At 43.9% G+C, this 27,259-nt stretch overlaps 1 protein-coding gene across 6 annotated transcripts in view; it reads right to left on the bottom strand.

Moving 5' to 3' along the window:
* Nucleotides 1-26,956, bottom strand: part of PPP1R9A (protein phosphatase 1 regulatory subunit 9A) — a 110,962-nt gene extending 84,006 nt beyond the window's left edge. For 2 of the 6 annotated variants that reach the window (XR_003095038.1, XM_025209012.1), the window contains exons 1-4: nucleotides 26,742-26,954; nucleotides 22,497-22,629; nucleotides 14,046-14,166; nucleotides 7,641-7,745 (exon numbers count right to left, since the gene is read on the bottom strand). Coding sequence is in view for 5 of the 6 variants with exons in the window: in XM_025209012.1 (XP_025064797.1) it covers nucleotides 7,641-7,745; nucleotides 14,046-14,134 (194 nt within the window). In the remaining variant the exon portion in view is untranslated. Of the gene's footprint in view, nucleotides 1-7,640; nucleotides 7,746-14,045; nucleotides 14,167-22,496; nucleotides 22,630-26,741 lie in introns of all 6 variants that reach the window. The other 4 variants (XM_025209011.1, XM_025209010.1, XM_025209009.1 and 1 more) reach the window with 2 other exon arrangements.
* Between the last annotated feature and the right edge of the window lie 303 nt (nucleotides 26,957-27,259).

Consider the following 27,259-nt stretch of genomic DNA (forward strand, 5'->3'; position numbering starts at 1 on the left):
ATTTTGCACCGTTATCTAAAACAGATTAAATCAGTTATTAGATGAAAATACCAAAAAAGCCCTGCTGAAGCTCCAATCTATACAGACGCTGCACGAACCAGGTCCAGCTAACATGATGCCTCTTCTGGGCATGCAGGGCCGCGCCAATTTTAAATTAAAGCGTAATTTTTGGTTTGTTTTATGTCTGTAAAAAACCTTTCCTTTTTGTGTCCTTGTGACAAGGTATTTAGCAGAATTTGCAAATTTCATTGGAATCTGAGGGGCCATGCTGTAAGCACTTTTACTATGGCCTTGAACTTGTGACCAACTTGTGCACGGGCTGTCTACCATGTACATTAGCACCCATGAGCAAAATAAATCAATGAGATTATCAAGACAACTTGGTATTTACATGAACCCAAACAACATTTGGAGTTGTCTCCCTAATTAAAGTTGCTGGGCTACTAATCCTTATTTCTTAGAATAGAAACTGATTGCTAACTGGGATTATGAAAAAAAAAATCTCTCCCTGTCTTCCATAGGTTATCAACATACATTTGGCGATTTCCAGTTATCTTCCTATAAAGCATCATAAGGTATTCTAAAGGGTCAACCCAGCTTGGACCAGTAGTCTATTCAGATACAGCAATTCTTCTGCATAGTTCAATCTTTCCAACAATAAAAACCCCTAGCTAGTTGAAGATTTTAAGTGACCAATTTGTTAAGTTTTTTTCACCCTGAACCAGAGCAGCCTGTAAACTAGAAACCACCTCTTTGTTCTCACAGTCTCTTTACTATGTCAGGCAAAGACAGTTGGGACATTTTTCTGGCACGAGCATTGAAGAATCTATTCTAGGTCAATGCCTTTCACTGTCACAATCATTCAACATGCTCATAAAGCTCACAGGGGAAAATACATATGAATATCAGTATTATACAAGATTCAGAAGAGGTACTGATCACATTATTGAGAAGGAGGCTGGACTACAGGACCTCGCAAGGTTCCTTTCAGTCCTACTTTCCTATGAGCTTACTGGTGAGAACTAAGGAAGCAGCTTCCGTTTCACTCCTTTCATAAATGTTTTTCCGTGTGATTGATCAACTATAAACCCAACTATAAAAATTAAAATGTGTTTTGGCTAGACTACATGAAAATGGATATGTATAATGCTATGGACTATAAAAAGAAGGAACACTGGTGATACTCACATATCACTGTGCGTATAAAGCATGTACTGTGTGTATTCCAGACAGTACTTGGCTATATGCAATTTATGCTCTAAATAAAGTGATAGCTGTTAGGGAGCTGTTTCTCAAGCTATTTTAAGACCCTGGAACCACTGGAGTTTAGAGGGAGGGAGTATCAATCAAAGAGAAAGGGGATAAGAGGCTCTGCTGTAATGGGAAGCAGGTTGTGCCATTAAGCAGAATCTTTTGTCCTACCAACCTAGCTATCCTGCTTTGGAAAGAAATACTTTTACAGACACCAAAACTGGATCTAATCTCCTTTCAGTTGGTGTATATGGTACAGCCACACTTTGGCTAAGTACAGACAGTCAAAAAGCCCAAGGCTGAACTGATTCAGTCTTTGCAGGTTAGTCTAAACTGTAAAGTTTAAACTGAAACAAAAGTGAACAGACATTTACCTTTGTTTCAGGAAATGTAGCTACATGCCTGCAGTGGCTCAGGCCAGAAGCTGGGGAGGTGCTAGAGCACAGCTTTCTAGCACTTAGCCAGAATGGGCTGTGTTCACTTCTTCTTCCTGCTGCCCCCAAGGTTCTTCGGATTTTCAAAGTCACAGAAGCAGGATTCTGCAGGGTTTCTCATCACTTCCTCCTCCTGCTTCTAGGTGCCTCTAGGACTTGTAGTCCACAGTCAGCAGTAAATGTGAGCAGACGAAGGGGTGTTTAATCCCTCTCCCTGGCCCTGGCCCCCAGGGTTTGCTGGAGGGGCAGTCCCTCCCCACCCACTGCAGACTGGGCTGCATCCCCAGCTGGGCTTTCCCCCTCCTCACTTTGTCAGCCAGCCCTTACTGCTCCAGCTCTGGAGCAGACAGCACAGCCCAGCCTAGGGCTCCAAACCATGTTAGGACGCTGGGGGACTGTGATTTAACTTGAACCAGGAAGGGGTCTGGTACAGCAGTTTCATAAACCGGTTAGACCCAAATCAGGTAAGTCTGATACCACATTCAAACACATTTATCTTAAACCAGTTTCAGTTATCTTGAAACTGATTTATGTGCACTGAGCTTCTGTTCTGTTACAGGTTTAAACCAGTTTCTGATCACCTAAATTGGTTTGTGTGTAACTTCTGTCCCTAGCCTTTAAGGCCAGTAGTAAATTCTGGTATTCTGAAATTTTCACCTTCAAAAAGCCAAAAAAAGGAAGGACATCAAAATGTGTTTCACTTTGTGCAGCTAAAAGCAAATACAGCATACTGGTATCAGCAGAACACAAAGCAATGTAAGCTGTCAATATATGATCAATATTTGTGGTTGATGTCTATGGCACAGATATTGTCAGGAAGCTCAGAGAGTCTCCCCACAAATATAGGTCCTGGCTAGAATACTGTCCGTGCCTTATCAAAGATTTCCTTATTGAAAAAGAATGAGAGAAGGACCCCCCTCCCACCCTGAATCAGTAGGAATGGGTGCTAACCACACTGGCTAGGGACAGACATTCAAAAAACCTGAGCCTGAATTGATTCAATCTTTACAGGATAGTCTAACCGGGCTATGCTGAACTGGTTTGTAACTGCACAGACATCCCAGACATGCAGGCACATGCCTGTAGTGGCTCAGGATAGAAGCTGGGGGGCGCTAGAGCAGTTCTCTCTTCCCTTCCACAGTACTGAGCTGAAGGGGCTGTGGCCAGACCCCAGCAGCACACTCTGATTAGCCCAGAAGGGAATTCATAACAATATTTATCACCCCCTAACTCAGTGTTTATCACCCCATTAAGAAAACAACAGAGGGACATTACCTTCTGCCTGTTGAGTCTACCTGTTGATTCAGTATGGACTATAGCCAGCATGTGGTCTGCTAGCTAATACACAGACACTTCTCCGCGAGGCAGAGGGGAGGGAGGAATTCCTGCTTAGTAGGGAGTGGGGAGGGGAGGGGGGAGCAGCCTCTCTGCTGGAGCTGCAGCCAGGGAGCAGAGGGGAGGGTCCAGCCCTGCTTAGAAGCAGAAAGCTCCACTCAGCCCAAAGAGCATGCTGGGATGCTAGGGAGTTTGGTTTAACTTAAACCAGCAAGAGGTCTGAGACAGACATTGCATTAACCGGTTTGACCCTAATCAGTTAAGTCTGCTACTACATTCAACCAGGTTTATCTCAAACTGGTTTCAGCCTTTTTCAAACTGGTTTATGTGCACTGAACATCTGTTCTGTTACAGGTTTAAACCAGTTTCTGATCACTTAAACCAGTTAATATGTAATGTCTGTCCCTAGCCACTAGCTTTGTGAAGCTATGTGTATGCATGTTATTATAACATATTTTCATAGAAATATATAGTTAGTGTTTTTAAACTCCTGCTTTATTTAGTTGTGCCACAGATATTTAGACCCAGTCTTTCTGTGAAAGCTTACTACTGGCAACAATGAAAAACTCATAAACCACTTCCTGATAAATGAGACCTGTCAGGAGCCAATGATCCTTATGTATGGAATGTGCAGCACACTTGATAATGTGAGCTGAATAGCTATAAAGCAATATCCAGTGCACTACATTATTTTTCAACAAAAGGGTTGGGATGGCAACTAGCCTGATTATAATTTAATCCTTGACACAAATACCTAGGGAAATCTGTGTGAGGATCCTTTTGTCTTTAACATATTAGTTTCCATGGAAATGAGCAATCTGACCCATAGAACATTGGATAATAATTAAATACATGAGTATTACTAATTAAAAATGTAAACAACATCTATATTTAACATGCGCTATGTGCATGCTTTAACTGGATGCCTCTATTTTACCAAAAAATATAGTGCCAAAAGAGTTACAGCAGACATATTACTACTATTCAGTATTTTATTATATTATAACAGCACCCAAAACCTATTCACCAAAACCAAAACATATTCAAAACATATGTTTTGAATATGTTACTATTCAAAACATATGTAGAAATAATCCCATGCTGCAAGAACCTTACAGTCTAATGACCTATATGCATAATTTAAAGACTTAAATGCATGCTTAACAGTAAAATCAAGAGATATTTAAAGTTAAGTATATCTAATCAATATATATAACCTAATCAATGTAGCTACAATTATAAACGTTACACAAAAAACTTAATACTCTCTTGCAACTAAACTACATTTTAAGTATTTGTTTTGCTAAATAACCATACTAAATGTGAAACGTGATAAAACCAAACCAAAACAACAGACAAAGAAGTTAAAAATATAGTATCCCATCCATCCACACCTTCTATAGTGTTCATTCCAAAACAGATGTTTTCCCCAAATATTATACAAGTGTCAGCTGGAAAACTAAATACAGAAGAAACACAAACAGGAGGTATGACAACATTGAAAGCAGCGATGATATGACCCCAGCATCTATTAAAACTAATGGTTTAGTCATGGAGGTCAACAGGAAAAGGACAAGCCCAATCAGTGTTCCCTTCAGTGAACGTTAGGAACTAAAATTAACCAAAAGCTTTAACAGACCATCTCTTAATTTGCAATAATGCCAAACCTATCATTTGTTGATTTTCAAAGTTAAATATTTATTGACATTCATAGATAATTTAACAGCAAAAGAACATGGCAGAGTATGTATTCTTTTAAAAAAATAATAAATATTTCCATGTTTAAAACAGCTACATCCCTTTATAATGTTATTGCAAGCATTTTATAATCTCGTATTTACAAACTGCACATTTTATAACCTGATCTCTGTTTGACTGACATTTGCAATGATCTGTTTTCAGTAGTAAAAGGAGTTTATCAAATGATTAACATGGTTTTGAGTAAGGAAGCAGACAGACTATCCAAAATGGGGATAAACCAATAGGAAGTCTAAGGGCTTAGTGGCTCAGTGTATTAGTATTGTATAGTACCAGAATTGCTCTCTTCCAGGTTACTAGCGACTGAAAATTGTCTCCATTTGACTGATGCATGTTTGGAGTCTTATTTGAACCTCAGATGGTATTAATCTTTTGAAGACAATGGAGTTTTACTAAGTTATATCAGTAAAGCGTCTGGCCAAATACTTAATGACCAGATACACATAATCCAAAGTAAAACAATAAAACAAAACAAAAAAACCCTAACAATTCCCCTGCCTCCCCACCAAAAAACTCCATCATAACACCACAGTCTACCAGAGGTATGCGAAGCAGACAGTATGTGATTCGGGGGACAGTGATTCGATTCACTGATTCAGATCACTGTCCCGATTCATTTCGGATGAATCTGAAGATTCAGTTCTGATTGGGAGAATCAGCAATTCAGCCACAGACACAGCTTTATATGTTTTTTCTACATACCTCAAGGTACCAGGCACGGCTCATGAATGCTGAGATGGTGGGGCGGATGGAGCGCCCACAGGAGCACATGCGGGCCCCACGCGTGCTCAGTGGTAGACCTGGGAGTGGACCAGAAGTACTGGGGATCACAGCCAAGCACGCAGGGGACCCCCCATGCTCCCGTGGGACATTCCATATGCCCCACCATCTCAGCATTAACGAGCCGCACCTGGTACTTTGAGGTATGTAGAAAAAACATATAAAGCTGTGTCTATGGCCGAATCATTGAATCTCTCTGAATCAAAGCAGAGGCTTCTGATTCAATTCGGAAAGATTAATGGGTCTCCTGATTCAATTTGGATTTGGAGATTCAGCCACTGAATCAGGCCGAATCTCCTCCGAATTGAATCAGTGACTGAAGCTTCTCACAGCCCTACAGTCTAGTTTTAGTTGCAAGATGGAAAGGCATGGAGACTGTGTGGCAGAAGGCCACCTCTGTTTCTCCCCAAAAACTCTGCTCTGTGACAATTTGGTTAGGATGGGCCCAGCAGAGGATACACACCTTACCCTATTTCTTTAGGTAACCTGAGCTGGATACATTCCTGAGGGAGGGGGGAAACCTGCTCCCTGTGCCTACGTGACTCACATCACATACCTGGGTGAGGGGCTTGGACACCCTGGGGAGCTAGGAACTGCCAGTCTGCCCAGCAACTAGTGATGCATTTCATTGGCTGACAGCCAATAGGTGCTGGCCTCCATTGGACCAGGTAAATGAGAACATAAGGGCTATATAAGTTAAGGACTGCCCAGGAGGAGGGAGCAGCAGCCATGAGAGACTCAGCTGAACCATCTGAAACTTGTTCTCTCTCTCAAAACTCATGATCACGGAACTGCCTGCCTCCAGAGGGAATCTCTACCTGCCTATGGATGATACTTGTGACTAAGCTACCCAAGATCTAACTAGATACATAGCTTGCAACAACTCAGATGCATGATCAAAGGCTACCCAGCCATGCCAGTTTGCTCAATGGGATTTCTCTGATATTGCTCTACCATGCACCCTATTCCAACCCTACCCCTTGTAACCAATAAAGTTCTTTGTACCTAGCGTGGGAGACTTATTGGGAGTGGGTCTAGATTATGCCTTGGGGTCCCCTTGGTTTGGCTGACTAAGGGAGACCACTACTTGTGCTTTTGACTGAGGGAGCACCCCCAAGTGCTTGAAGTGAGTCAAGTACCCTTGAGGGCTACTAGGTCTGTGCTACCCAGAGGATGCAGAGCCAGAAACAAACCTAGCCCTGGGTGGTGGCAGTTTTTACCCCAGGCTAGCAGGGGTGCTCCAAGAAGGGGGTCGGCCAGATGTGAGGCACCCCCAGGGAGGCACTTGGAGCCTGGAAGGTGGTCAGACGCAGTGAGGTGTGGGCAGCGGCACCCCCTACTGGCCTGCCACAGACTGAAAGACTACCAGTTATCACTCTCCCAATTTTCCTTCATTGCCCCTAACTACAGAAATGGATACATCTAGCATAGTGGGGTCCAACCTTCTGGCAAAGGTGCCATAGATTAAGCACCTCACCCTCTGCTTTATCTGCTATTCTACTTTCTGCTCCCTGCCTGTGCTCTCTACCCAATCTGCTGCTCTACTTTCTACTCCCTGCCCTGTGCTCCCTGACTGCTCTGCTGCTTCTTTCTGCTCCCTGACTCTCTGCACTTGCACTTTGTATATTACATTCAATTTGGTTGCACTTCTTAAAAAATAACTAAGATAGAAGCTGTCCAGAAAAAGGTAATAAAAGGTGACTAAGGGCATGGGCATAGAAGTTTGAATATTAAGAGGCATTTTAAGGACTAAGATTAACATATGTGCATTGGAAAGGAAAAAACTGATTATTCTACAGTCCTCATTAATACAAGCCCTTCTTCACACCAATGTAAAAAAAAAACAAACCCCAACAAATCATGTGGCCTATCACCCTCTTCAGGATACTTTGCTGACCCTCATCTCTGCTACTGTTTGGCCTTCCCCTTACCTGGTTTGCCATGTACCAGACAAAGAACCTGACTATGTCACTTGTGGTACACATGCTGCAGGTTGGATACCCCTGCTCTAATGGGAAAAGATAAGACAATCTGAAATGTTCAGCATCACAGTAATTTTATTCTTCTGGCATGTCTGTTTACCTGACATTTCCCTTGGTGTTCCTGAGGACTGTTGCAGCAAAATTCTGTGTAACACCAACCAGACTGATTCCATCCACTTCTACAATCTGGTCGTTTACTTGGATCCTTTCAGAAAAACAGAAGGCAAAAAAATAATCTCTTAAGTTATACATCAAAACACAAAATGCTGTAAAAAAAGTTGAAGCTATTGCTATGTGTTTGGAATTGCATTAAGATATAATTGTGGTAATACTGTGCCACACAGCACTACACAGTACTATACAGAATTACAGTATTACTGCACAGAACACTTTATGCAGTATATTTAGCATATGATACATACCCCAAATTGGAAAAGAATTGACTTTAGCAAGACTTAAGCACATGTTTAAATGTCTTCCCGAATCAAGACCAAACTTACTCTTTGATATTTGTGACTACCAGAATCAATAGCAAGGAAGACGGGTAAAAAGTACTTTCACTTGGTTACAGGCACCTCATAATTACAATTTCAGACATTGCTAGAATTATGAATTACATTCCTCCATCTAGTCGAGTGGTTCCCAAACTGTGGGTCACAACCCTAAATGGGGTCACAACATCAGCAGTTGGGATTCCAAGATTTATGTGCCCACAGTGGGGTGCAGGGCTGCAACAGGGCTGGACCAGCTCTGGGCAGGAGTTGCCTCCACAGCCAGCAGGTGTGACCCAGCGCATGAGGGAGTGCTACACCGTCATGGCCATCATGAGGTGCAGCAGCGGCTGCAGTGCAGAGTTGTGTCCCCACTACTACCGAATGGCTAGGGGGCACCTCAGTTTGGTGGCCATGGAGGAGGCACAGTACTCCCTCCTGCACCATGTCCCGGCCGCTGGGCCGTGGAGCCCCCAGGGTGAGGGGAGCAGGGAAGGGAGCCCCAAGCCTGCAGCAGGCAGCCTGTATTCTTCCCCCCCTGCCCAGGCTCTGCTCCAGCCATGCCACAGGGGATGGGGTACAGGAGCTGGGCTCCACACTCTGCTCTGCCTGAGAAGCTGCCGCCTCTCACAGGTGGCAGCCAGGGCTTGGGCGCTCCTGGGAGGGATCGGGGGCTGCAGGTTGGGAGGGAGAGACACCAGCAGGACCAGGAGACTGTGGGTTGGGCTTGAGTGGCACTGGCAGGGCCAGGCAGCTGTGGGTTGGGAGTAAGAGGCACTGGTACGGCCAGGGGTCTGTGGGTTGGGAGTAAGGGGTCATGCTGAGGAAAAGTTTAGGAAGCACTGATCTAGTCTTTACAACTGTATGCACATACAGAACCACAGGGTGCCTATACATGTGCAGAGAGGCTTCTCTGACACGCTGTAATTATAGCGCATTGGAGCAGACTCAATTAATTGAGTCTGCTGGAATGTGGTAATGTCCAGGTCCCAATGCTTAAACCATAGCATTTGAAATCTCATAAAAATGTATGCAATTATTCTGGGATATCCTTCAAAATATATTCCTATTTGCAGCTAAAAACAGTCTCTTAATATCAGTGTTACTGATTAACTGTTAACAAATCAGTATGAGGCCAGAAGGACCCTTCTAGCTGTTTTTCCTTCAAGTGTGGGCCAACCCTGATGCAGAGAGTGATGAACCTGTTTCTCAAGTGAATGCCCAGTGATAATTTCAGAAAAATCATGGAAGTTCAGAAAAAGTTTCCTGTCTAGTCCAGGGTGAGTGGACTTGATGATCTACAAGGTCCTTTCCAGCCCCTAACAATCAATGAATCTATGAATTCTTCTTTGGCTGACTGAACAGTCAGTCAAATGGAAACATATTAAAGGAACTAATGCAAAAATTTAGTATGATTTGCTTGGCAAACAAGTTCTTTCTAGAGGCTTTCCAAGGAGGAAAAAAAAAAAAAGATTAACCTAAATATAAGTAATTAAAGTAGAGAGTAGAGAAGGGAAATTACAGATCAGCAGAGTGGGGATTCAGAGGCAGGACAAATGCAAGCCAGTCTAACTTTCTGCATAATACAAGATAAGGGTGGCAAACATACAGCCTGCAGTGCCTCTTTATCCAGCTCACCATACTACTGGAGGGCACCAGAAGTTGGGCCTTTGACCTAGTTTGGCCCAGCAGTGAGTTTGGTTTGCTGCCACAGGACCCCATGCTCCTGCCATCCTTGCCAGACCCTGCACCACCCTTGCCAGATCCTGTACCCCCACCAGACCCTGCACCTCCCCCACCCTCACTGTAGGACCCCACATTGTCACAGCCAGCATGGCGGCACTGAAGCAGCCCTTGTGCCCCAAGCTGAATCTGGTCCACAAGGAGCACCATGGTCAGATCCAGCCTGGGGCACAGGCAAGTCTGACATCCTGATATATACCATAAAATTTAATGGCATATATGCCATAGAAAATTCTAGCATTGCACCAAATAATTTATGGATGAAATAGAATATATATGTGAAGATGACACTGAATTTTAACTCAAAATAATTAATGATCCATTACAGGGCTGTCAAATTTCTGAGCGGCTGGGGGCCACAGGACACCCAGGTGCACACCTGAAGGCCACACAGCCTCATAATGCATAGGCTTCATGCTGCTCTGCACAAGCGCCCCCCCCTGCTTCACATGGGTTCCTGCCTACTCAGACTTGCCAAGTCATGGAAGCATCCTGCACACACTGATGCACCATGATGGATGCTACCCGCCAAGTTGTATGCCTCACCCCCTGTGAAAGTTGCCCACTGTGTGGTGGGTTGGGGAGAAGTGGGACTTGGAGGCATCACTCTTGCTCTCCCCACCACACAGTAGGCAACTTTCACTGAAGCACACCAGCACAGACGCTGTGCAGGTTTCCCAGATCCCCCCTCCTCCCCCAAGCCCTGCAGCTGCAGGCTCAGTCCCACAGGCTGCACCACCCCACCCCACCCTGTCCCACTCCACCCTCAGGGTGGGAACAGGCAGCAGAAGCTGAAGGAAGGATGGAGAGAGCCCAGAGACTGTGGCATCAGCAACAAAAAGCAAAGTGGGGAGTGATGCCTGGACTAAGAGACTGTGGGCTGCAGTTTAACCCCTTGGGGGCCATATGCCACTTATAGGCTTTGAACAGTCCTGATCCATTACATTGTGGGGAATAAACTTCTCTTTATTTCCTAATGTTTTTTAAATCTCAATGTGCACATCTACATGTGCCCCGGAGGCACTGTTGTTGATGCACTGTCATTTAGTAATTCCTTCTGGAATAGCCTGTGCTGCACTGTGCTGGCAGTGCATGGCTATTTTTAGCTGCTATGTCGCCATAGCAACGTGCTATAGCAAGTGAGTGCGTTTCTACAGCGATGTAACTGCAGCATCACATTTTATGCTTGCCAATGCTACGTTGGCGTAGCGCAGGGGTCAGCAACCCCCAGCACGTGTCTCGAGCATGGCACGCAAGGCCATTTTGCTCAGCACACCACCACCAGCCTGGGTTTTAAGCAGCTGCTGCCAGCCACAGAGCCCAGGCTGCTCCCAGCAGGTGGCTAGGAGGCTGCAAGCCCTGCTGTAAGCAGACTGGGTTCTGTGGACCAGCTGCAGCTGGGAGGCTGCAAACAACTGCTCCAGGCTCTAGCATGCAGGCACTCCAGCACCTTCCAAGGAGGACATTGTGGTTTTTTCATCACACCAGCCAAAAAACACTGCCTACCCCGCCTTAGCATATTGCTACGGCAACGTAGTGTCTTGTACAGATGCGCTCAGTAGGTCTATGCCTCATTCTAATGCTGGTATCTCCTAAGTAAGAGTTGTAACGATACTTGCAGGCCTTGTTTGGAAGACTTCAAAAGTCAATTTCTATAGAGTATAGTAAGCTCTCAGTAAAATCTGTACTGCCCTCCCATGGAGATTTTTATATCAATATGTTGAAGGCTTTCATAACAGGCCCAATCTTTAGGCTGGTTTAGTCAGCATATATTAGTATATGATGTCTTTAACCTTCAAAGTTGCACATGCTGCATAAGGTTATGCAACTTCGAAGGTCACAGATATCTTAGAGCAGAAATTATAATTTCAGTAAATTTCAATCAATCTACAATTCTGTCCATATTTCTTAATTGGGTTTGACATTTTTGTGCTAATTAAGTTGTATTTGTCAGATTTAATATTCAAATTTGGTTTGCGCATCATTTGGTACAACCAAAGAAATTATTAGGCAACATATTTAACACTGATATAAGGAAATGGTACACAATTAGGAGGATCAGTCAGCTGAAGATTAGGCTCTATCCCTGCTCACTGCAGTCATGACTCTAGAAATAAAAACATTTCTTCATAATGCCTTTCAAAAACAAGGTGAGTATTATATTTGGGGATGCATTATATGCAAGAAAATACAGTAACAGAGAAAGACATCTCTTGGAAAGAGCTCAGAAAGACCACAATATGTCAAAATGTTTTTGACACTATGAATTCCTATTTGAAACCTCTGGTTTATCTTGTGAATCATGTCTGCACACCTAACAGTGCTAACATTGCATAGCACCCTGTGGCATCCTTGAAAGGATCTCATGGCACCCTGGTTGAGAATCACTGCTCTAGCCATTGCAACTGTTGTTACTGATTTAATAAGTTCTGGACTGGGTCTTCAGCAACATCTTCTGGTCTTTCTTGATTGTCCACTAAGAAGGTTTTGTTTGTTTGGTTTTAAACATTTAACTTTCATGTATCTGAGATCAACTTTAGTCAAAGACAGCAATACCTAAGTTTCTGTGCAGTGCATTAAATTAAGTAAAGCTGATCATATATTCACTTACTACCTTTTCTTGGAAGCACTACCAAGAAAAAATTCAAAATTTATTTTCTTTATGAATTCAGGCTTAGGAAAGGTAATTGTTTTTTTTAATATGGTTTTAGATTTCAGCCCAAGAGAATATAAGTTTTCTTTACCATAACGTTCTCAACCTTCATATCTTAGTTGGATGCCCTAAATAAAGTCTATAATATTTTATTTAAACTGTACTTTTATCCAATGGAAAATATGCCTGTGGCAAGCAAAGACAGGGCTTTTCCCAGATTCTATGAACTCTGCAAATAAAGATAACAATGCAAGGACACCAGGAGATAAACAACATTAGAATATAAATTTTGAAATGTAATTGTTATTGCTTTGTCACAAAAGGACAGACTGTGTGCACAAGGAAACCAATCTCTAATATGCAAGATAAGTAACATTTTATTTGTATATGATGGTTACAAAAGCTGTTACAGCATAAAAGCAGAAATGAACAACAAATTATGTGGATTGGAGAATGTTTGACAATACTTTATTATTCTTAAATAATTCCATTAGTTAAATGCTAAAAATTTCTAATCAGGATCAGGGCTCAATAATGCTAAGCACCATGCAAACAAATACAAAAGACAGTAATCTTGCTCTATTCAACTAGAAAGTATTGTATATTCAAACAGAAGTTACTGAACTGCATGTCCAAAGCAAGCAACAGCATGAGCAATTATACTTTGAATAAGCACTCTATAAGAAAACAAAACATCATCCATGTCTATAAAAGTGAAGAAATAGTAGTCAGACTTTCGAATGCAGCTGCCTATTCAAACTGAAAGCACTCTCAGTGCTAAGTGCATTTCTAGCCTTTAACCCATGAATGTGCATATTTAAGAAATTTATAATCCTGAAGATTGTGCTAATCACTTTCAAAGAGTGCATACTAAATGAGAAATTAGGAATTCGTAAGTCAAAGGGGTCTCGCTTTTAAGAAGTTGTGAGCATTCACTTACTACAGATTTGCTCTGCTCAAAGCATCTCAAACCAGATATTCAAAATCATTAACTGCAGAAAATTTAAGCTGCTTTCTTTATTTGGATGATTTTCTTTAGGTACCCCCATTTTGGCATCTCAGCTCTAACATTTAGACTTTTAAACTATCAGCCTCTGACAGATGTTCAGTTAAAGGTGTTATTGGATCTGATCTGTGATCTCATCAATTGCGCCTCCTGCCATGCCATGCATTCATGGCAGAATGAGCAATTCTGGGATTGAGGATTAGATCCCAATTATGCCCTACTGTCAGTGCAGGGGGAGCCTAAGATCACAATCAGTCCCCGGAGCCAGCCAATGGTCAGCTGATCATCAGCTAGACTGGGACTGCAAAGAGGCTTAAATGGTCCCTGGTGTGCTCACTGCCAGCTGCCCATCAGCTGATCAGTGGCAGCACTGGCCAGCAGGAACTATACTGTGGCCCATTTGGGGCCCCAGTGCAGTCCATCCAGGCACACACTTATTTTAAAGTGCAATGGAAAACAGCCACAAAATTATTACACTGATTAACTGTGTATAAAGTGTAACATCTGCTAGGAACCTAAGACTTCACATTGAATTTACACGCACATGCCTAAAACTGAAGTTTTCTATAATGCTATTGTTAAGGAAGTTTCCAAACACCAAATTTAATTTACCTGCCATCTTGTTCAGCTGCACCACCTTCTGTTACTGTTTTGACAAATATTCCTAGTTTTTCAAGACCTGCATCTGCTCCAACTCCCATTCCAATAATACTGATGCCAAGTCCATCTTCGTCTGTGAAGAAGACAAACAGAAGCAGTGACATATGTCTGATTTTTAAAGTAATCTGACATTTAAAGCAGAAGAATTCTGCTCTGGCTATCATTTTTGGGGTGGGGTTTTTTTGTTTGTTTTGTTTTGTTGAGTTTTTTTTCATTTGAGACCAAAACCACTTATAATTATATTCTTTTGATAACCTTACTTTTCTCTAGTTTTAGTTACACAAAATAGATAATATTACATATGCCATTTTGAAAGCGTGCTACAGCTAAGCAATATTCTTAATATTCAAAGGAGGAATGAAAAATTCATAGGATCATAGGAAAGTAAGACTGGAAAGGACCTCACAAGGTCATCTAGCTCAGCCCTCTGCTCAAGGCAGGATCATTCCTGACTAAACCATCCCAGTCAAGTGTCGATTCCAACCTACTCTTGAAAACTTCCAAGAATGGATAATTTCTCTAAGTAGCCTGTTCCAATACTTGAAAACTCTCATGGATGAGGAGGAACTTTCTGACTACAACCTAAATTTTCTCTGCTGCAACTTGAGGCCATTGCTTCTAGTCCTGTCCCTTATGGCTGCAGAGAAAAGCCCATCCCCAATCCTCTTTATAATTGTTCTTCAGGTATTTGAAGACTGACATCAAATCCACTCTTAGTCGTCTCTAATCCAGACTAATATCACTAGTTCTTTCAGTCTTTCCTTATAAGTCTTTCCTCCCAAATTCCTAATCATTTTTGTCGCTCTGCACTAGACACTTTCCAATTTGTTCATAGCCTTCTTGAAGTGTGGGGTCCAAAACTGGATACAGTTCTGCAGGTGAGACTTCACCAGTTCCGAACAGAGCAGAAGAATCACTTTTCCCTTGATTTCCAAGTGCTACTCCTGTTAATACAACCCGGTATGCTATTGCTGTTTTTAACAATAGTACACTGTTGGTGCATATTAAGTTTATTGTCTACTGTTATCAAAAGGTTCTTCTCTGCAGTCCTGCAGTTTAGCCAATCATTAACTACTCCGAACATGAGCAGACAATTATTCCATCCTAAGTGCAGGACTTGAAACTTGTCCTTCTTGAATCTCATCTGGTTGATTGTGGGCCATTTCTTCAGTTTATCCAGGTCATTCTGGATTCTAGCCCTGCCCTCCAGGATCTGCAACTCTACCCAACTTGGTGTCATCTGCAAATTTGCTAAGTATGCACTGAGTATGCTAAGTATGCATTTAATGTCCAAAGCATTAAATGAAGATATTGAACAGAAATGGACCTAGGCCAGACCCCTGGGAAACACAACTTGATACTTCCTCCCAACTAAATAGCAAGTAATTGATGACTACAATATATACCCAAATATAAGACAGCACAGAAATTAACACCCCCCCCAGTAATTAGATTATATTAATGGAAAATGCATTATGAAATTTTCCACGTACAGAATTTAACTATTAAAGGGTCATCTTTAAATCATTCCCACACAACTGCAGGACAAGCAGTGGAGGGGCAAGGGATATGGGGAAGTCAAGTAGCTTGTCCCCTGCTTAGCCTGCTCCCTTGCCACCTCTGCTCCCTGGCACTCTCAGGATCGCCCTTCCCTGTTTCTGCTCCCCGCTTCTACTGCAGCCTCTGCTCTCCCTTCTGCCCACCTTTGCTCCCTGCTTCCCCCCTGCTTCTTCTCTTCCCCCTGCTCCCTACCCAGCCTCTGCTCCCCGCAGTCTCCCTGCCACCCCTTAGCCTCACTCTGCACCAGCAGACTCTATCCCCATTCTAGCCTGTGGCACTGAGCACAGCCCCAACCCAGCCTAGCCCCCATAGCAGCAATGCATGCTGCGCACCATGGAGGTCTGCATGCCATTGCTATGTGGCCAAACTGGGGTTGTGCTCAGTGCCCCAGAAGGTGTGGGGGGGGGGAAGGGAGGAAGAAAGAGGAACAGGCAGGGGAGCAGAGGCTGCATGGGGGGAATATGGGGTAAAAGAAGCTGTACTGGGGGTGAGAGTTGGTAGGGTGCAGAGGTGATGGTGGGGGAGGGAGGGGGAAGCAGTAGGTGCAGCTATGGTCCCAACCCTGGGTAGGGGCTGGAGCCTGAGCCACATCAGCAGTCACCTGCCCCCACCCATCCTGTGTCATTCTTGATTCTAAGACAAGGGGTTTTTTGGCCCATGCTAAATTGGAAGGAACCCTGTCTTAGAATCAAGTAAATACGGTACTCGTTGAGCATAATGATCCAACTGGTTATGCATCCACCTTAAAATACTTTTATTTAACTTGTTAATGAGAATGTTGTGGGAGACAGTGTCAAAAGCCTGGATAAAATCAAAGTATATTACACCCATAGCTCTCCCCTATCCACAGAACTCATCACCCTATCATAGAAAGAAATCAGGTTGGTCAGGCATGACTTGCTCTTCCTGACTCCATATGGGATTGTCTTGATCACCTTGTCCTCTAGGCTATTCACAATAGATTCCTTGACTGGTTCCATGTCTTTCCAGGCATCAAGGTTAGGTCGACTGGTCCATAATTCACCAGGTGGTTCTTCTCTTCTTTCTTAAACATAGACACTAGATTTACCCTATTCCAATCATCTGCAGCCTCACCAGACCTCCATGAGTTGTCAAAGAGAGCTCTGGGTCTGAAATTGCCTCAGCCAATCCCATCAGTACCCTAGGTGCATCCCATTCAGCCCTGACGACTGGCTTCTTCTAAGTAAATATCTGGTTTCTTTTAAGTAATCCCTAACCTATTCTTCCACTATTCTCAGCTGTTGGCCTCCTTCCTTATCTTCCCTACTAACTGCACTCTGGTAGTTGTCCTCAACTATGAAGACAGTAGTAAAAAAGGCATTCAATACTTCAGCCTTCACTACATGATCCATAATTAGATTGACTGCATTCCATGAAAGACCTATGGTTTATTTGGACTTCCTCTTACTTTTCACATACTTGTAGAATTTTTATTGCTTTACATTTCCCTGACAGTTGCATCTCAAACAATGCCTTGGCCTTCCTCATTTTCTCCCTGCATGCCTGTGCAATAATTTTATATTTTCCCTTAGTACTATGATCAAGTTTCTACTTTTTTTAAGGATTCCTTTTTAAGTTCAAACTGATTGAAGAGATTGCTATCTAGCTAGACTGTCATGATGTAGCACTTCCCATTCTTCCATCACATCAGGATAGCTTGCTCCTGTGCCTTTTAAAGCGCCTCCGTAAAGTACACCCAGTGTTACTCAACTCCTTTTCCCTTCAGACTTCTTTACAAGAGGAGCCACCAGTTCCCTGAGTTTGTTAAAATCTGCTTTCCTGAAGCCCAGTGTCTTGACTCTGCTGTTCTCCTTTTTTCCTCCCTTTAATATCTTGAACTCGATCATTTTATGGGCACTGTCACTCAAGATACCTTCTACCTTTACACTCTCAGCCAATTCCTCCTGGAGCTTCCTGTCTAGTTGACCTGCCTACCATCTGTATCAAAAAGTTACCCCAACACACTCCAAGAATTTGCTAGACTGACTGTGCACTCCTATGTCTCCTTCCCAGCAGAAATCCACATAATTAAAGTTCCCCATGAGAACCAAGTCCTACGATTTGGAAGTATTCGCCAGTTGTTTAAAAGAGGCCTTGTCCACCTCTTCCTCCTGGTTTGGTTGCCTGTAATAGATGCTCCCTGTGACTTTTCCCCTGCTGCTCTCCCGTCTGATCAGGGGTTTTCAACAGGCCTACCTACCACTTCATAATGTACCTCAGAAAATATGTACACTGCTTTCATACATAAAGCAATACCTCCTCCTTTCTTCACCTGGCTATCCTTCCTGAATGAACTATACCCATCCAGGACCATGTCAGTCATGTGAAGTTATGTCACCATGTCTCTATCATTCTAATCATACTACAATTCTGTGATTGTACTATGAGCTCCAATTCTTCCTGTTTTTTCACATGCTTCTCACATTAGTATATAAACACTTCAGGTATCTAATTGACTATCCTATCCTCTCCCTGAGACACTGCTAAAGCTTTCACTATTGATTCCCTTTACTGTGTTCCAGGTCTCCTGGCTCTTTACTTACCTTTTGACTCTTGCCTCCATCTCCTGGTGAACCTAGTTTAAAGCTCTGCTCATTAGGTTAGCAAGCCTGCATGTGAAGACACTCTTCCCTCTCTTTGTCAGATGGACCTCATCTCCTCCCAGCAATCAATCTTCTTGGAACACCACCCCATGCTCAAAGAAGCCAAAGTCCTGCTGATGGCATCATCCAAAAACCCACATATGAATCTCCAGGACACATCTGCACCTAGCTGGGCCTTTACTCTTGACTGGAAGGTTCAATGAGAACAGCTCCTGGGCCACCATCCCCTTCACCCATGCATCCAGGGCCATGTAGTCACTATTGACCTGCTCAAGGCCACCCTTAACAGCACCATTAATGCCAACGTGGAATATTTAGTCACAGGGCCAGATGAGTCTCAACAACATTTCCATTATGTCTTTCATGTGGACTCATCGCAGCCAACAGACCTCCTGGGCCAACAGATCAAGTTGGCAAATGGATGCCACTATGGTTTGTAGGATAGAGTCACCCATTGCTTCCTCTTGGTAGCAGTGATCTCAATCCTTAGGGGAAATGGATTACTTGTCTTGCCACTGGAGTGGGCTCCTTCTCAGCCACTGCCACAGCTTCACACCAGATCTCCAGCTGGAGAGCCACAGTTCAGATGAGGAGCACTGTTTGTTGCTAGAGGTGACAAACTACCAGCTTCCACCTTCCATAGAACCTGCATCTTCCCTGTCTTCCAGTGCCTTCTCTAGCTGACTCTTCCATGATGTTACCACCCTGAGCAGATCAAAAGTGATTACACGGCTGTGGGTGCAAGGGTGAAGCAGACAAGGGCTCAGGTGGTGTTTGCCTTGATCCTTCCAGTCAAAGGGAAGGGTCCGGGCAGGAATAGATGCATCCTGCAGATCAATGTATGACTGTGCAGATGGAAAAAGGTATTTGGTCTCTTGAACCACAGGATGTTGTTTCATGAAGGACTGCTAGGAAGAGATGGAATCCACCTGATGAAGAGAGGGAAGACCATCTTCACAGACACGCTTGCTAATCTAGTCAGGAGGGCTTTAAATTAGGTTCTCTGGGGACACAGACCAAACCCCTGAGGTAAGTGGGGAAGCGAATGACCTGGAGGAAGCACAAGCAGGAGAAGGCAACTGGGGAGGCCTTCCCATTCTTCCTGAGAAGGTAGGGCAATCCACTAACTATCTCAGATATCTGTACACAAATGCACAGAGCCTGCTTTTCTTGATCTGCTGCTCACAAACGGAATAACTGGTGGGAAATGTAGAAGTGGACAGCAACTTGAGCAGCAGTCATTTTGACCATGAGATGACTGAGTTCAGGATCCTGAGGAAAGGAAAGAAGGAGAACAGCTGAGTAAAGACCCTGGACTTCAAAAAACTAGACTTCAACTCACTCAGGGGACTGATGGGCAGAATTCCCTGGGAGGCCAGTCTGAGGGGGAAAGGAGTCCAACAGAGGTGAGTACTTTGAAGAAACCTTACTGAGGATGCAGCAAACCATCCAAACATGTAAGACTAGCATGTATGGCAGAAGACTAGGTTGGCTTAGCAGGGAACTCTTCAGTCAGCTAAAACACAAAAGGGAAGCATATAAGAAGTGGAAATTTGGACACACAACTAGGGAAGAGTATAAGAGTATTGCTTGGGCATGCAGGGAAGAAATTAGGAAGGCCAAAACTCAACTGGAGTTGCAGCTAAAAGGGACATGAAGGGTAACAAGAAGAGTTTCTACAACTATGTCAGAAACAAGATCAGGGAAAGTGTGGGTAGTGAATGGGGGAGGCAACCTAGTGACAGAGGATGTATAAAAGGCTGAAATACAGCTACTCCTCACTTAACATCGTAGTTACATTCTTAAAAAATGCAACTTTAAGCAAAACGACATTAAGTGAATCCAATTACGTCACAGGAGATACCTACTAACAGGCAGTGGCCAAACAACATTATAACCAAACACTGCGCGACTTTAAACAAGTATGTTCTCTAACACATCATCGATGTAATAACGAAACAACATTAACTGGGACGGCGTTAAGTGAAAAGTATCTGCACTCGATGTCTTTTTTAACTCAGTCTTCACAGGCAAGGTCAGCTCCCAGACTACTGCACCCAGCAGCACAAGTTTGGAGAGGAAGTGAGCAGCTGATGGTGGTGAAAGAACAAATTGGGGACTATTTGGAAAAGCTGGATGTGTATAAGTCCATGGGACTGGACATGATGCACCTGAGGGTGCTGAGGGAGCTGGCTGATGTTACTGCAAAGCCACTGGTCATTATCTTTGAAACATCGTGGCAATTGGGAAAAGTCCTGGACAACTGGTAAAGGGCAAATATAGTACCCATCTTTAAGAAAGGGAGGAAGGAGGATCTGGGGAATTACAGACTGGTCAGCCTCACCTCAGTCCCTGGAAAAATCGTGGAGCCAGCTCTCAAGGAATCCATTTCTAAATGCTAGCAGGAGAAGAAAGTGATTAGAAACAGTCAGCATGGATTATTCAAGGGCAAAGTCAGGCCTGACCAACCTGATTGCCTTCTGTGATGACATGACTGACTCTGTGGATGCTGGGAGAGCAGCAGATGTGATATACCTTGACTTAAGAAAGGCTTTTGATATGGTCTTGAACATTCTCACAAGCAAGATAAGGACATTGGATGAATGAACTGTAAGGTTAATAGAAAACTGGTTGGATCATTAGGGTCAGAGGGTAGTAATCAATGGCTTGATGTCTAGTTAGTAGCTGGTATCAAATGGAGTGCCCCAGGAGTCGGTCTCTACCATCAACCTGGAAGATGGTGGGGAGTGCACTCTCACCAAATTTGTGGATGATACCAAGCTGGGCAGAGTAGTACATATGCCAGAGGGTAGGGCTAGGGTTCAGAGATACCTCAACAAATTGGAAGACTGGACCAAAAGAAATCTCATGAAGTTCAATAAGGACAAGTGCAAAGTCCTGCACTTAGGACAGAACAATCCCATGCACCAGTATAGGCTGGAGACTCACTGGCTAGCAGCAGCTCTGTAGAAAAGGACCAGGAGTTACAGTGAACAAGAAGCGGAATCTGAGCCAGCAGTCTACTGCTGTTGCGAAGAAGACTAACAACATAATGGGCTACATTAGTAGAAGTGTAACCATCAGATCAAGGAAAGTGATTATTTCCCCAATATTTGGCACTGTTGAGGCCACATCTGGAATACTGTGTCCAGTTTTGGGCCCCCCACTACAGAAAGGATGTGGACAAATTGGAGAGCCCATTGGAGGGCAACGAAAATGGTGAGGGGGTTGGGGCACATGACTTCTGAGGAGAGGATGAGGGAAATGGGCTTCTTGAGCATCTTTTCATGTGCTCTGGGGTGTAGGCGGGGGCCACAGTCCCTACAAAGCCAGACTAAAACCTGGGTAGACTAAGCCCCTGTTATTAATGGCGGTGCATGGATAGAGCCTGTACAGGTACAGGCAGAGGAACAGCTGGCAGTGGTGGGGGCTTTGGCACTGCAATATCTTCTACCCATCCTGTTGATCCTCCTGCTAGTTCCTTCTCACTCCTCCACTGGATCTTCTGAAAACTCCCCTCTTCCTCATTTACCTGCTTCCACTCAGCAAACTTACAGTGAAGAAAAAAAGTGTCCAGTGAACACTCCCCTGTGAACGCCACACTCTCACTCAAACGCCTGTTTGCTGGCCTGTTCGCTTATCTCGTTCCACTTGCTTCTTCGTCACCAAGTTCTGGTAAGCCTAACCTTTCTGCTTAGGTAAGCCCCACCTACTCAGTCACATTACAGGTCAACTCAATCAGCTGCTGGGCTTAACAACTGAACACTCCTCTGCTCACTCCTCCAAACAATCCTGAAAAATAGCTCCCAAGCTGAAGCTACACTATGAAGCCCAAGCCAGGCAGGCCTTTCCACTCACCAGAGCACTCACAAACCTTCTCCTCAGGCAACCACTGCTTCCTGCTCTTCTACCAAGCAAGGTTCCCACTCAAACTACCCTGTTTACTGGCCTGTTTGCTCATCCTGATTGTTTCAAACATTGTTTCAATTCATTTGGAAGTTGAACAACAGGAGACAATTATCTAAAAGAAACAGAATTATGTGTCCTTGAATTGTTTCCTGAAATGAAAGTACTGAATACTTTCAAAGTGTGAAGAACCAAGGTAGCTGGATTAGTTTCATGAGAACAGAATTTATGCTCTGTAGGCAAGTGTGACAATCCCTTTATAGATCTGCACATCAGCTTAGAATAAACTACAAATATTGCATAGAATGCATACCTTTTTCTAGCTCTACTGGGAAAAGCTCCAGCTTTTCCACGCGCTTTTCAAGTTCATATTCAGCTGATGCAGCCACTGGATCAACTTCGTCATTTCTCCTGTCATAGTCTTCATTGGAATATGTATTGAAAACCTGTGAAAAAAGGCCAGTATTGATCAATTATCCATTTCAGAAAAGATTATTCACTTAAGAAACTGCTGCAAGTAGTCTACATTTTGATTTTCAATAATACATAGATATTTTAATGAGTATTTAAGGCGATTCTCCTTACATAGCTTTGGGTTTTAAAATTTGCACTTTATTCATCTAGCAGACATGGTGGCCTGCTAAGAACTGAACATTAATTCTGTCTATAACTGATTAATGTTTACCCCTTTTCATTATTAATACAGTGTGTATTCAAGAATGACAGTCTTACTATTTCTTTAAATAATTAAGAAAACAATTTTCAAATTATCCTGACGACAACAATTCAAAAGATGACAAAAATCGTATATAATTAACTGCAACCTGTACCTAAACTCAGTTTTAATATTTCCTCCCAATGAAGCTCCAATCTGGATACACAGAACCAAAGATAGAGCTGATCATTACTGATCTGAAAAAACAATGTACATGGAAAAAGAAAGATTATCCAGTAGGAGCCAACTTTTTTGGCATGCGTGCCACAAATTAAGTCTTGCACTCTCTGTGAGTGCCATTTCAATTCCCTTCCACCTCCTGATCTGCTACTCTGCTTTCTGCTCCCTGCTTCCTGCTCTGTACCCCCTACCCAATCTCATGTTCTGTTTTCTATTCTCCACCATGTGCTCCCTGCCTAATTTGCTTCTCTGCTTTCTGCTCCCTGCCTAATCCCCAATCTGCCATATATCCCACACAGAGGCTGCCCAAGCCATTGTGGCATGTGCGTTATAGGTTAGTCACCCCTGCACAATACTTTTAAGTTCCCAAAGTTGCAGAATCACTCTGTTATTGTGTATTTAAAGGACAATGCGTTCGACAACTACACTTCAACTTTACAGTACAATAAATTAATATCTATGTGTGTACATGCACAACCATGAACTTTTCAAGTGTTCATTTAAGTTCGGTATATATTTTATTCTTTTGTTGCCCATTCATTGAATACAAGTTAGGGATTACTGAAGTCTTCTGTAAAATCTCTACCCCAGGTCTCTCTTTCATGCTCTCTCTTTCTCTCTGTCTCTCACACACACACACCGCAGAGTCAAAAGACATAGAAGCCGTTTCATTTTTTGGATCCAATGCATTATTTACTGTATTTTCTCACATGCCCCCCAAATGAGATGCACACCTTGTTTTGGGAAGGCAGAATTAAGAAGAAAAGATTTTTCCAGAGTCATGGCTGAATACTAGTTGCATGGAGCAGAAACAGAGTTCACTTACTAAGAACCTTTACCCTCTCCTTGCTTCTCGGCCAAAAGCCAGGGGTGTAAACTTGTCACAGCTGCTATCAAATTGGCAGCAGCTTTTGGCTCAGCATCCAACAGTTGCTGCCAATTCAGTAGTGGCTGTGACAGGGGTAAAGCTTTAGCTTTGGAGCTGCAAGGAGAGAGTAAGTGATGCTGAGGAGTAGGCTCCTCCCTTCCTGCATTGGGCTGGGAGCCCAGCCCACAGACAGTCTCTGGCAGCTACTGTAGCATCCAAATGCCTCCCCTCTGGTGTAAAAATGAGTTTTCTCACTTAAATCCCCTCATTTTGGATGACTTCTCTGAATGTTACTCTGTTCAGGGGTAGCCAACCAGTGTCTCTGTGTAATGACTGCTTACTAGGGCTTTGTGAAATTTCACCGAGTGGTTCATTCTGAAGCTGTTTTGACTTGTTTCGAGCTCAAAACAGCAAAATCAAAATGAACCAAAAAGCTTTGAAACAGCTTCGAAATGAAATGAGGGCACTCAAAACGTTTCGAGTTTTGAAGCAGCCTGGTGTTGGGAGGCAGGGGAGAGTCAGGACTGCGCTCCCAGTGGCTCTGCCAGGCCCACGGTGCTCAGCCCTGGCTCTCCCCCGTCTCCTGCCTCTCGGCTGAGATCCATGGGGCTGGCAGAGCTGGTCAGAGCACAGCCCTGGCTCTCCCCTGCCACCCACCACCAGGCTGTGTTCCAAGTGGCTCTGCCAGCCCCATGGAGCTCAGCCTACTCTCCCAGCACTGCCGGACTCCTCCTGGGGGTGCGGGCCCCCAGATCCGTGCACAGGGTAACAGGAGGCTGCTGCTGCTGCCTGGGGCCAACAGCAGCACCAGTCTTCCCAGCACTGGGTGTGGGCTGTTCCCAGCTCCAGTCCCAGGTGGCAGCCTCCTGTCATCCTGAGCACAGATCCAGGAGCCCACACCCCCAGGAGGAGTCTGGCACAGCCCCACAGCCCTCCCAGGGGTGCGAGCCCCTGGATCTGTGCTCAGGATGACAGGAGGTTGCCACTGCCAGCAAGTGTCATGAGTTTTGCTTTGAACAGTTTGAGGTGCAGTTTCCCAGAAACCTCTGCACATATCTCCTTGAAACTTTGCAGGCCTCATGCCCTCAGAAGGGGCTAACAGTCCTGCAATTTTCATCCACATCAAGCAAGAAATGACAAAGGTAAAGGCATTTTCATTATTCCCCATTATAGCCTATGGGCAAAATGTTGAAACGCAGCGAAACAGTTTCGACAAAGCGAAACGGAACAGTGCTTCAAAATGAAATTAAACCATGAAACAAAACACTATCGCTTTGAAACGGTTTAAACGGATGTCAAAACAAAACGGTGCTGTTTTGCACAGCCCTACTGCTCAAGTCTACCACTCAGAGCAGTACCAGTCTCCCCGAAGGTATGGGAAAGGTTAAAGGCAGGGGTCATGGCTCAATCAGCTACTTCCTTTCACTACCTCATCTTATATTATCAATTTCGCTTCTAGGAGGTTCCCATAATAGCTTTTAGTTTTGCATCCTTAAATGTAAGTCAGAGTGACTAAATTTAAGAAGAAAGATGGTGAGAGCAGGGGAAGGAGAGTGAGATCTAATGTACTAGAACACACTAAAAACACATATTTTTCATGAAGCAATCATTGTTAATGACATTGAAGTGGCACTGATAACTGCTTTATAAAAAAAATGACTACCTTAAAATGTTACCACTGTGTCATTCCTACCTAGCAATTTGTCACCAGAAGGAGCAATGTAATTGGCTCCATTTCTGCCTAAAACCAGCTGCACTTCATATTTACTGTTTTAAAATAAGCATAAAACAACAAAAAACCCTTTCTCTAGATAATTTTGATGGTGCTGTTGATGATGATTTCTTCTGCGTACTGACTGAAAAAAGGAATAAGCCTGCAAGATTTAAATCTGCTATACAATTTAGAAAGTGTCCCTTGGAGTAACACATATCCTTATACTACGGGTGCTCAACCCCTGGCCACAGGCCAGATCAGCACCATGTCATCTGACCTGCAGGGCTCCCTCCGGGGCCCACGAGGAGTCCACGTGCTATGGCCTTGCATGCTAGATTGGGCATGCAGGGTGGCACAGGGCTTCAGGGTCCCCATGGGGTGGGACAGAGGTGATGCAGGGCCCCAATCCCAGTATGCTAGCTGAGTGGAGGCAGTACAGGGTCTGATCCCAGGGTGTCGGGCATGACATGAAGGCTAGCCAAGGCTGTGCAGGACCTAGTCTGGAAGTGCAGACCCAAGCATGGCACCTGGGGCCCAATCTGGCCCACAGAACACCCTCACACCACTTATCTGACCTGTGGTACCTGAAGGTTGAGCATTACAGTCCTACACCAAAGATGGTGCCATTGTACCATTTCCAGCTTGTGGCCCACCCAGTTTTGGATGATGTTTTTGGCACATTGCTACTTTGGACTGGAGCCTGAAGTTCACATACTTTCTTAGAGAAGATAAATCCATCACAAGTTTTCTTGGAAGAACTCTCCATCGCCTTCATGCTACTTGGACTGTCAAGGAAACCTTACAACTACCATGGGAACATGAAGAAAGCAGCCACCACTCAAAGTATTGATATCACCGTTTAAAACAAGAAAATATTAACTAAGAAGCTGTAGGAATAACTTAATCAACGCCATTTTAATTTCCCCAAAACAGTTGTGTCGGGACCCAGGGCAGCCGGCCAGCAGCTCTCCCTGACTCCCACCCGGGCAGTTAAGGGTCCGTCAGGCGGGTACTTGTGACGCATGGAGTGGAATTAATTAGGCGGACGCTTATCAGTTGTAAAGCAAGATTATTTACTCACGCCGTCAAGGTGGTGAAAGACGGAGGTCAAAGATATACTTGGTTAGTTATAGCTTAAGGTTCGTAGGTCGTAGGTCGGTCTGCATAAGTGGTTGGATAGAAATGGTCGGGCAGAATTATGGTCGGGCCGGCAGGTCATTGATTTACGTCTGAGATAAGGTCGAAGACGCGGGGAACTGACAAGTGATCAAATTGTCAGTTACTCTGACGCATACATTCAGAGGTCTCCAGGTTGCGTCTGCGGAGGTCTCCTGTTCTTCACGGAAGTGAAGACGGGTTTTATTTGTGTAATAGCCGATTGGTTTTCGCCACGTCATAAATTTAATTAGAATCTCCAATTATCTAGCAGTCTTCGCTAGGGTGTTATCATAGGGTTACTCCTTGTTTTCTTTGACCAATTATAATGATTTATGTACAGCACAGAAGGCTAAGTTCTATCTCTGTTAGTGGCGCAGCAATAAATTTCTTTTTGACATGCGCAGCAAAAAGGCGGTTACTGGCAAAAACTTTTGTTAACCC

The sequence above is a fragment of the Alligator sinensis genome, unplaced genomic scaffold (genome assembly GCF_000455745.1).
Source record: "Alligator sinensis unplaced genomic scaffold, ASM45574v1 scaffold196_3, whole genome shotgun sequence".
Classification (NCBI taxonomy): Eukaryota; Metazoa; Chordata; order Crocodylia; family Alligatoridae; genus Alligator; species Alligator sinensis.